Source organism: Sinocyclocheilus anshuiensis, unplaced genomic scaffold (assembly GCF_001515605.1).
Source record: "Sinocyclocheilus anshuiensis isolate Anshui unplaced genomic scaffold, SAMN03320099.WGS_v1.1 scaffold1024, whole genome shotgun sequence".
NCBI lineage: Eukaryota > Metazoa > Chordata > Actinopteri > Cypriniformes > Cyprinidae > Sinocyclocheilus > Sinocyclocheilus anshuiensis.
Genome location: NW_015552843.1, coordinates 1,794,514 through 1,806,711, shown reverse-complemented (window position 1 = coordinate 1,806,711; position 12,198 = coordinate 1,794,514). Strand labels below are relative to the sequence as shown.

General features: G+C 36.8%; 1 protein-coding gene across 2 annotated transcripts in view; it reads right to left on the bottom strand.

The window, feature by feature from the left end:
* The window catches only part of LOC107668107 (copine-5-like), a 73,247-nt gene that overhangs the window by 48,946 nt on the left and 12,103 nt on the right, over window positions 1-12,198 (bottom strand). For both annotated transcript variants that reach the window (XM_016459898.1, XM_016459899.1), the window contains exons 2-3: window positions 5,971-6,011; window positions 4,039-4,085 (exon numbers count right to left, since the gene is read on the bottom strand). In XM_016459898.1, coding sequence (XP_016315384.1) covers window positions 4,039-4,085; window positions 5,971-6,011 — 88 coding nt within the window. The remainder of the gene's footprint in view (window positions 1-4,038; window positions 4,086-5,970; window positions 6,012-12,198) is intronic.

The following is a 12,198-nucleotide window of genomic DNA, read 5'->3' as shown; positions in this document are numbered from 1 at the left end:
GAAGAGAAGAGAAGAGAAGAGAAGAGAAGAGAAGAGAAGAGAAGAGAAGAGAAGAGAAGAGAAGACAAGAGAAGACAAGAAAAGAGAAGAGAAGAGAAGAGAAGAGAAGAGAAGAGAAGAGAAGAGAAGAGAAGAGAAGAGAAGCCTGTCGTCTTTCACTGTATTCTTGAAGGATGCTCTGCAGCTCCCTCAGCTAATTGTGTTTCCCATGAATAATTAAACAAGATGAGGCAGATGAGAAATGCATAAATAAATGCATCACCAGAAGGGTGTTACAACACCCTGGCCGTGCAGAAATGAAGGAGACGGCTTATGAGGGATACGGGAATGATAAGGTGATTTAAACATACAGTAAAGACCATCCCACAGTGCTCTTGTTAATGATAAAGGCACAACATCACAGACTGACTATCTCACAAACATTCAGTGTAATATATGCTTACAGCCTGAGGCATGTCTGATGTTCTCTGCAGTAGTTTAAAGATGCATAAACTTTCATATTAAAAGACAATTTCCAAATCACGTAGCCTGAACCACAAATAACACACTTAAATTTGTAAAAATTAGGATGAATTTATATTTCAAGGCCATAAACATTGATAATTGCACAGGCTAGGAATGACTGAACATTCTCAAGCAAAGCTCTGTGATAGTCATTAGGATTCATAACATAATGCTTTATGCACTGCTGCTAATACAACCTCACAGTCTGACTTTACATCTGCTATAAATCATTCTATTAACCTTCTGCTGCACATAAAGCCTTTTACGGTTTTTCATATGGCGCATTATTCTGCAAGTATTGCACTGGTTTTCAACCTTTTTGTCAAAACTGCCTTTGGACAGAAATCCCATCGGATAGAGGAGATGCAAAGAAAAACATTCAACTTAAATCTCCAAACTGCTTTTGAAAAAGCTTTACCTCCCATTGAGTGTTAAAGAGGCAGCCAAGGCACAGTGAAAAAGAGGTGAAACCTGTTGTTCAGACCACTACTGTGCAAAACAAACTCTACAGGAGCATTAACACAAGGTCACATTCAGAAAAGAAGAGAAAGATAAAACACAACATTGTCTGATTTGTGCAGCTAACATTTGTAGATAGCAATGCTGAGACGAGAGTGTGAAATCACAACAGGTAAATAAAGTTTAAGCCAATTATGATGCACAGAACAGAAAAACTTTATTATGCAATATATGATATTATGCAAAGTAGGATAAAATCAATGACTTTGATAAAAATTACTTGAATTAAAACTGCGATTAAAAACCCTTCAAGATCTAAGTGAAACTGATTATCATGTGTTCTGACACTCAATAGTCAATAATATTACAAGGGAAAGAAATCGCAGAAAGTCGCAGATAAGATATTAGGGATTTCTAGAAGTTTTTCATGAAGAGCTTTAGATTTTATGTTAAAGGAACACTCCACTTTTTTTGAAAATAGGCTCATTTTCCAACTCCCCCAGAGTTAAACAGTTGAGTTTTACAGTTTTCGAATCCATTCAGCCGATCTCAGGGTCTGGTGGTAGCACTTTTAACAGCAGCTTAGCATAGATCATTGAATCTGATTAGACAATTAGCATCTCGCTCAAAAATGACCAAAGAGTTTTGATATTTTTCCTATTTAAAACTTGACTCTTCTGTAGTTACATCGTGTACCAAGACCAACAGAAAATGAAAAGTTGCGATTTTCTAGGCCGATATGGCTAGGAACTATACTCTCATTCCGGCGTAATAATCAAGGAACTTTGCTGCCGTACTATGGGTGTAGCAGGCGCAATGATATTACGCAGCACCTGAAAACAGTCCCCAGCACGCTCCCTGTGCAAGCAGGTGGTCACGTTGGTTATGTTGGCGGAAGTTAGCCTATTTTCAGGCGCTGAGTAATGGATTTGAAAATGGTAAAACTCAACTGTTTAACTCTAGGGGAGTTGGAAAATGAGCCTATTTCCAAAAAAAGTGGAGTGTTCCTTTCAGGCCCATTCACACCAAGGATAACTATGTTAGCATCCAGACTAAGGAAGATAACTATGATTAACATTTTGCTATTTGTTCTAATTCCATAAGAATAGGGAAGTCCGCAGCACAGCAATAACAATATCGACACAAAAAAAACTGGAGTGATATTGTTGAAATCACTTTCAAAAAACATTTTTTTTCAGCTAATGCCTGATAAAATCATTGACAGTGAATCAGAATCCATCCAACTTTAAAGAGCTTGAGCATTTAATGAGGCAGGTAACATTACTGCAGAGCGCGTTTAAAATAAGTGTTATCAAGTAAACCATCATTAAAGTTGTTCAGTTGTTCTTGGTGTGAATAGGTCTTTAGATTTGAAATATTTACAACTGCAAATCATGTTCAACTATCTTAAAGGTATTGTACATGATTTTTTGATTGGAATGACACTATCCCTTATTAGTTGAATTTTTTTGTCTAGCCAAGAAAAACACATTGATGCATTTTCCGCCTGCCCATCAGTTTGTGCAATCATAGGCAGCTCATATATGGGAAGCAGGAAACTGAGAGTGTGGTAGTTGAAGCATATCATTCATGTTTAACACCATTTTCAGCTTCATAAAAGTCAACATTTACTCATCCTCATGTTGTTCCAAACCTGAATGAATTTCTTTCTTCTTTTCAGCATAAAAAAGAGATTTGGAATAATGTTGGTAACCAAACAATTTTGGCTACTATTTACTTACACTGTATAGAGAAAAAACACCGAGACATTTCTCAAAATGTTCTCTTTTATTTTTCACAGAAGAAAGCAAGTCATACAGCTTTTTTGGAACGACAAATGGTTACATTATTATTATTATTATTTTATTTTTGCTGAACTATTTATCTAAAGAACTATACCTTAACTACCAAAAAATAAAATTTAGTTCAAAGTATTAAGCTACTCTAGACTGTGTGTTACAGCAATTTTACTATACATTCAAGACAATACTATTATCCATGGTAAGATCACTTTAATACATAAAATTCAGTAGTTAGTTGCTTATTAATATGTAAACAATTAAATACAGAAAAAATATAAGAAAACAAGAATATGAGATACAGTAGCCTAACCATGGACACAATCCCTCTGTCAAAGTAAGGCGCTTATGCTGTGTTAGTAATAAAGAGGCAGACACACATACTCCCAAATCTCCTGCTGAGACAGGAAAAACGCACAAAGAAAACTCCATCCTTATCAATCCCTTACAGCTTGACTGCCTCTTTTCCACAGTGGTTGGCATTATGCCCAAACAAGAGGCATCTTGCACGGGCAGAGGCATGGAGAAAGAGTCTACGCAGCTAATCAGAGTTAGCAACCTGCTCAGTGTTATGTAAGCCGTCGTCTTTCATCGTCGGAGAAAGGTGTTCCATCAAAACCATCTGTGAAGAACGAAAATCGACACCAGTACCAGTTTTATTTTGGGTCAAAAAGTTGTTACAGCTCCTCATGCGCACATCCTGACATTTACGACTGCTTTGACGCATGCACATCAGCCTTGAGAACACCTGCTAGAACAACTGTCACCCGCTAATAGGGGATTCAATTAAAAGGGTCTGAAACACAAACCAAGACTTGCAAAAGAGAACCGCAAAGCAATTTTTCATACTCAAGGTCTTTTTGCTAGCTCAGTGATGGATATGATAGCCTGAGGATGTCCGATTTTCAGCTGATTGCAATGACCTGCCAAATCCAAGGGCCGGGTCCTCCAGCTCAACGCAATTTAAGTGTGAAAAATCATGTTTAGTGAGCTGGGAAGCATTACAAAAGCATTGGCCTGTAACTTAAGAGCCAGATCGAGTTTAATGCTAATCGCTAACGGAAAGTGTACAATCATCTTAACAGTCAATCACCGTCATGGTGACAGATTCATGAATATTCAACAGGAGAATCAATGGGCAGTGATGCGCACCAGAGGGCTGCGGAGAGACTGAAGGGGGCGGAGATATAGAGAGGATATGCAGAGCTGATTAGGGCAAATGAGGGAGTCTCTGTCAGAGCTGATTGTAGGTTTGTTCCTGAACGTGGACACTTACCTCACGCCACTGCTTAGACTCCACTCCCTGAGTGTACAGAACACACACTGAGAAGATGAGAGAGAGAGAGAAATCAGCATCTATTTCACTTTTAAGAAAAAGCTTTTATGTTACAGTTACTGTAGATGCATCTCTGAAGAACAGCTGAACAATGAGAAGCTTAGTAGCCCACAGAAAAGAAACGTCACAAACGAGGTCTTTTGTTAATGTCTCAATTTTTCTTATAGACAATAATGAAATGAAACAGAGAATAAATTGAGTTTCCTGCTTACATTTTTCTCCTGTGAAATAGATTTTATAATTTTCTATAATTTGCGTATAGAATTTTGGAAGAAATCACAAGCCAAATTATTTGCCTTATACAATATTTATAAATTATTTTATATAATGTAGGGCTGTAACAAATTATTATTTTGATAATTAATAATTATTGATTATTAGAATGATTAATCGACTAACCATTAATTATTTCACTGATTAATCAGTAGGCTTTGATTAGGCTTTGATTTAAGTAATATTAATTACAAACAATTACATTACTATTATACAATAACACTTTTTTTTTTTTACAATATAAATAAATAAATGTGGCACACAAAATGGAATGACAGACAGAGAAACATTCTCATTCACCATTTAATTAACTGTGTGAAAAATTAACTGACTGACACATCATTTTGCCCAACATCTCCTTTTGTAAGACGTGGATATGGAACAAGAAAAGTGATAACACTTTATTTTTAGGTGAACTATTTTATTCACAACATTATCTTAAAAAAAAAACATTAACTCTAAAAAAACTAATTTTGAATACCTTGCATTCACCAATAAAAAGATTTAACATTACCTAGCTTCAAATTGAGGAGCTGCTTAGTAATTCTAACTGAAAGCGATACTGACACTTTAGTACTGTAAAATTGCTTGTAAAAAAGTGCAATTGAAAAAAATACTTGACTGTACTTTACTGGAGTGCCAAATTGCAGAGCTCGTGCAAACATCTACATCGTTATGATAAGATGCTTTCTTAACTGCTGTTTTCTCACCGCTGTAATTTTTGTTGTGTTAGTTTTGTTACTGAGAGGGAAATGCAGCACATATTTATCTAAACAGCACTCTCAGCAGTGTGGGCAGCATCAGGATGTTTGCTAACAGTAAAGCATGGCTTGCATATATCAAACTTCATTTTACTCCTAAATGAATAATGGAAAGGAAATTCACTGTGAGTATTTGAGGAGCCAAAAGTTCACACTTGCTTTGGGATTCAATATAAGGGTAAAGAGCGAATATCTACCTACTAGGTTTTTATTGGGTCAATACAAAAATATTTGAAAGGAAAATAAAAAGGTTCACTTCAAAGTTATTAGTTTTACACATACAACATTTCGGAGAATGGGGGTTAAATGAAGATTAACAGAATTCTAATACTTTAATAATGTTAAACATTAAGTTTCCTTGATGAAAGAGCAACGTCTCTAAGCAATTAATGTTTTTCTTGCAAAGATTAGAATCGCAAAGGTGGCCAGACTATTTGACCCATTGCTCTCGATTTCATAATCTCATGTCTTCAGCAAGAGATTTACTGTACACAGGTCTAAATGTCCCCATGACTCGTGAAGCATTTGTATTCAGGGGACTGAGCTCATGCTCTGCATATATTAAGCACTTCTGCATTTCAGTTGATAGTGAAGAAAAGCTGTCACATTGTGATGCAAATTCTATGCATGTGTTTTAGGCAACTTGGAGAAATAGCAGAGTAGACAATTTGCAGGCAAAGTGTGGAAAGCAGAAGAAAGTCGAAGAGGTGTGTGGAAGAGACCGAACCTGAGAACAACGTGTCAGTTTTTCAATGTGTGTAAAAAAAAAAAGAGATTTTAAAATGATTTTAGGTTCAAAAACAAGTGCTTCAGCTAGGAAAAAAAGAGAAGTACTTACAAGGATCAGACTTGGAGAACGTGTCCCGATCTAACAGGTTTCTGGGGAAACAGGAAGAAAAAGAGCGTCAATTAAGGGGTGATAAACTAGGTCACTTCGGTCAAACAGTTCAGACATAAAATGATACAAAGGCCTCACAAATAAGCCTAATGGAGCTCTCATTTACTTGTTATTTCAGAAACCATCCATTGCCTTCCATTAGCAGCCACAAAAACATCTCTTGACATTACATTTTTTGTCATTTTCTCTGTGTTTTGAAGCAAGATACACTTTCATTATTCTCCAGTCACTCCAAAAATTCAGTGATCCATTCGAAAGCATAAGGAGCAGCATATGGCTACAAAAACATTAGCAGAGCACTAACACAAAATAGAAGAATCTCTATGATCAATGCTTCATAAAACATAAACATTCACATACACAAACTATGCAGATGCTGGAAACACAGCTTTATCTGCATTATAAATACACAAACTATCTATTTTTAACCTGTTTATCATTTTAAAAGGAACTTCATATCGCTTCATCTCTCACGATCATATCTCTCTCTTATGTAGTGAACAACAGTAAAATTAGCATTCCAATAGCAGGCCTATTAACATATTATGGTATGAACAAGTGATAGTTCAACAGTTTCCTATCATGTTTGGACTCTTTTTGCTCCCCATGAGGTTGGTAATAATTTGAAAGAGGTTTGCTAAAGAAATACTGCATGGGTAAAATGTTAAAGACACTTTTTAACTTTTTACTCTACTATATGCAAATGAGTTCCACACTAGGGCGGGCAACACCATGGCCACCTCGGACACAAGAGGCCAATCACATTTCTGGAATGGAGAGGCGCCAGATTCCAGTCTCCTCCTCATCAGAAGGAGATAAAGTACCTTCCCAAAAGACACTCCTTGTTCTGTGTTTCCAAGCTGTGTGGAAGGAGGCAATAACAGATACACTGTTCTGAGTCTCCAGTACATCCAGAGAGACAGTAGCAGATACAGCGTTCTGAGTTTCTGGCCTGACGAGGAAAGAGATTTCAAGACAGCTAAGGTTCAACTCAGCTCCTGAGTAAACCTTCCTTATCGCATTTGGCTGCCCTTCAGTTGCAAAGGACCCAGCAGTGACGGACCCCATCTGACTCTTGCCGCTCCGAAAGCAGCGCAGCCCAGTCCGCAAAGGACCTCCGCAGTGGCAGACACTGCCTGAAACACACGGCTCCTCAACAACGCAGCCAGTCTGCAAAGGACCCCGTGATGACCCAGCTGCCCGGTCCATGCTCTAAGGACCCCCTGTGGCACAACAGAAGTTCAGCATCCTCCAGGTCAGCACATCGACAGCTACGCAACTCTGTGCCCTCCCCACTGCACGCAGTCTGCATCACCAGTGGAAGACGTCTCTACCACTGGATTGATCACCCGACCGTGAAACGTAAATATAAACTTACCAAACCTCTTTCCTAAAGACCTTGGCTTAGTTTATACCTGCAGCCTATGTTTTTCTAACCTGTTTAGATAACATTTACTTGGGGTCAGCATTACAAATAATAGTTATATTATTTGTTCAGAGATAAATAAGCAGTTATTTATCATTAATTCCACCAGAGCCATTAAGTGGTTTCCATAAGCAACATTACCATAGAATTCTCTTCGATTGCTACATTCAGCTCAACAGCATTGCATTTTGCCATTCTGTGTTCACTCCATTTATTTGTTTCTACAATTTATTTAGCATCTTCCTTCATATTTAGTTGTCTATTATCTATTAGCAGTGCCTAGTCATTTATTAGTATCATCATCACTAGTTGTTGTATTTACTCTTGCATATCTATTGTTAATACACTTTACAGATCTTCTTTATGCACCAAGAGCTTGTAACACTCTAAAGAGAAAGGAAAAATTGAAATCGCATCATATGACCCCTTTAACCTTATTACAATTGTGTCTTCTTCGTGTTGATTATCCAAGGCTCTACTAGCTATCTAAACCACCAATCTTTCAGATAAATCAGTTGACCAACTCCCTCCAGTTTGTGAATCTCAAATTGTTGAACCGCTTGTGGGAAGCACTCCCATATTGCCAAATTAACAGTGACGATGTGTCCCAAAAATCACAACGTCATTGGTGACGTGAGTCTCACTTACTACACTTATACTGCTGTGGCATACTGATTTTTAATTGCGTTTTCCTGCACAAAATCATGAATTGGGTTTTGGAAAACAAGCTGTAAGAGTTAATGATTTTGGACCATGGTTTTTATAGAAGTCTTGTGGTTGGGCATTTCTAGGGGATTTATTTAAGAGGTACCACTTAGAATCCAGGTAGGGGGTCCATCATGAACCGGAAAGTTAGTCTGATCATCTCCAATGTCTACTTGATTAATGAACCTGGGTTCAAAAGTGAGCTGAAATGACAGATTCTCAGTGCGCCGCTGTGATTTCATTTAACTGCTCTTTGGAGACTGCTGAATTAAACAGTCTGATAAATCAGCCTGGTCTCATTTTTATACGTAGGTATTAATACGTAACAATAACAAGCACAAAACGTACATTTTTGTAAGTTTTTATTGATGCTAAAACGTACAATTTAGACGTATTTCAACGTTTAAAACATTCAAATAGCTACGTATTTTTTGCTAAAAAACGTATAAATATTTACGTATCTTTTATATCATTAAGCTATTCGTATCGATTCATTTTTATCATTTTATCAATGAGCGATTTAGATTTTTAGACCCCTTAACCTACCCCCAAACCTAAACCTACTCATTTTACCATGAATATGCATTTTTATCATTTTATTAAGCAATTTAGATTTTTAGACCCCTTAACCTACCCCCAAACCTTAACCTACCCATTTTATAGCGAATATAAAAGGATATAAAACGCAACTGACCGAAATATGCAGGAAAATAACTAGGGATGCACCGATACCACTTTTTCCAGTACTCGCCCGATACCGATACTTTTATTTTTGGTACTTGCCGATACGAGTACCAATACCAATATTTTTATTGCATTTGTAATTTTTTTTAATATTGGGTAAAGAAACCAAAAGAGTATGTATATTGTTAGTTGGTTAACTTCATTTATCAAATAGATACAGTCAAACCAAAATTTATTCAGACACCTTCAACATTTCTCACATTATCACAGTTTATTCACTATAGTTTAGAAAATGGTAATAAAATATGACAAGAACTCAGAGTTAAACTGTGTCAGAACAAATTCAGCTTGATAATGTTAGATAACTTTGATAGAAAGGTATGTAATAGATTACAATCAACCAAAAATTATTCAGACAGCTGTTAGTATGACAGTATTTACACAACTATCAATACTTAGTCGGGCAGCCCTTAGCCTTAATGACAGCCTGTAGTCTCCTGGGCATGCTGTCATCCAGCTTCATGAAAACCACAACTTCAATGTTTTTTTTCCCAGACTCGGTCTGAAGAATTTTTGGCCCCAAATTTGTATCAGTTTTACTGGTAGACATAAATGAACTATAGTGTCCTGCACCCACTAGTAAAAAAATATCAAAAATTATATCTGGTCTCTGAATAATTTTTAGTTTGACTGTATATCCTTCGGTTATTTTCACACTTAATTATGCCCATTAAAATGTAATTCTGCTGTCTGTTGTTCTGTTGTCGGTGTTTCTTTGTCTGAATATGGCGCTTATCACATGCTGTGTGGTATCGGCGTTTGGTATCGGGGCATTTTAACAAGTACGAGTACGAGTACAGGAGACCAGTATCGGGCCCGATACCGATACCAGTATCGGTGCTTCCCTAAAAATAACCATTGTGGTAACAATAGCATTAAAATATTTTTATATTCGCTAATCCACTCCTAGTTATAAACCTAAACATTTCTGTACAGTATAAGAAAAACATGACAGACAGATAAATGCAATCGCAATCATTTATTTATTGCAAAAATGTCAAAAGCAGTACCAAAAGTAACCCAAATCACGATGCGTTGCAGTCGCAGTCCTCTCTGGCGGAATACAGTAGGTTTGTGTGGGGTGCAGAGCATAATTTATGTTGTTAATTGCTGAAAATATTAACCAGATTATTTTCCCGATCCACTCGTGAAGGCGTCTCGCATCATTCAAACACACCTCAAAAGAAACACGGCATGTTGCAATCTGTGACAAATGCAGGCAAGAGCCAATAAGCGTTCGATTATCCTGCCATAAAACCTGTCGTTTGAAGTGGCAACATTTGAATTTGTAAAGAGCGCGTGCTCGGGATGGAGATGAAGATGGTCGAATAAAGGCTTGGATTTGGGTCTGTTCCTCGCAGTCGTATGGATTCTGAAGATTTGGATTACAGGAATAGCACGAATAAAAAAATGTCATTTCGTAATTATGTTGCGTTTTTGGTGTATTTTATAGTTCTATTGTCAGTCACAGCATGTTGGAGAAAATGCCTTTTGTGACCCATGGCAAACAAAGTACACATTACATGACAAGTAAAGGTTAAATGATTGCATAAATGTTATTTATTTTAAGGTTTAAAGTGAAGTCTTGTTTAACATTATGTAGGCCTATTCTTGGAAACGAGCTGGCAGCAGAAATCACACAAAACTAAATTTGATCATTTCATATTAAGTAAACGAGTAATCAATTTAATATTACAATTGAAAACAAGGTAATTGATATGACAACTGAAAACAACTAATAATAAAATTAATGCCGCGATATTCATAAGGATTAATTTTTAGGTGTCGTCAATAACGTTACGTCAGTTTTGTACGTTTAAATGCCGAAAATACGTCAGTATTGTATGTTTTAGTACCTGTAAAAACGTGAGTAAATGTACATTTTATAGAACCACATTTTACGTAAAATACATACGAATTATCATGAGATCACGTTGGCTAAATGACTACATGACAAGTCGTGATTAAAAACATAAAGACACTACCTTTACATTCATTACATGATAACATAAAAATCACGTACAATTTATGCTCAAAAACTGTATCTTTGGCAGAATGTAACAGTTCTGCATCCTATTCAGCGCTTGGCATCTATTTAATTGCCATGAATTGGATTGTTGAATCAGAGCAGATTGATTCAGAAAGTGATTCTGGCATGCAATTTTCAACAAACTCTCTGAGAGTCTGAAACCACTATAAATAGATCATTATACACCTAGAAAATTGAGACGGGCTCAATGAAAACAATCAAAAAAAACTGATTTGATTCGACAGGCTTGAAAAATATCTAATTTCTGTCACAATATCAGTGTCGGAGCAGCTGGCTTTTAATTAAATTTTATGTGGCTCTGGACTGTATAATGGCTGTTTGAAAATGCAGAAACTGTTCTCTAACACTGATAAGTGTCAGATACACATTGTTAATGCGTGCTGTCGTATCAAACAGACACAGACAGAAAAAAACAGTCACTTCTCCTATTAAACATTCCTGAAATTGAAAACATTTTAAATTAGTCTTGCAATCCTTCACCATTTTAATATAGACCCTTGAGAACCCAATAACCACAAAGTTCATTTATAGGGACAGAAGCTGCTGCTTTAATGCAAGAAGCAAACATTTAACTGCACCCAGGCAGTGTTTTATGAAAACAGGATAAACACATAAAAAATTGACTTGAAGCCATGTGATTTTTTCTGTTCTGTCTGTATTTTAAAAAGGCATGTAATAAATTATACAGACCTTAGAAAGGTTGAAAAGCTGAAATTTTGCAGTACTAAGAGCGAATCAACAGTGTTCTATGATTAGTAGGTTTGGGTATCGAAAACCGGTTCCATTTTAGAACCGTTCCAAATTTCCAAGAACCGGGTATTCAATAAGACGCGTGCATTTCGATTCTGCTTAACGATTCCTGTGTTCGCATATTAATGTGATTAAAAACTATTTAAGTGCAGGAACGGAAAGAACTTGCGCCCTGTTTGCGTGCAGTGCACACGAAGTGCAAGCGCAAGCACAGAGAATTTCTAAGAACCGGGTATTCAATAAGACGCGTGCATTTCGATTCTGCTTAACGATTCCTGTGTTCGCATATTAATGTGATTAAAAACTATTTAAGTGCAGGAACGGAAAGAACTTGCGCCCTGTTTGCGTGCAGTGCACACGAAGTGCAAGCGCAAGCACAGAGAACAGAGGTCGCGGTACGTACGGGTTCCCGGTTTGTGTCCGTTCTCGAACCGTTCCGTGTATTTCCACTGTAGAAAAGGTTGTTCTGGGCCAGAACTCACTTCTTTCATAT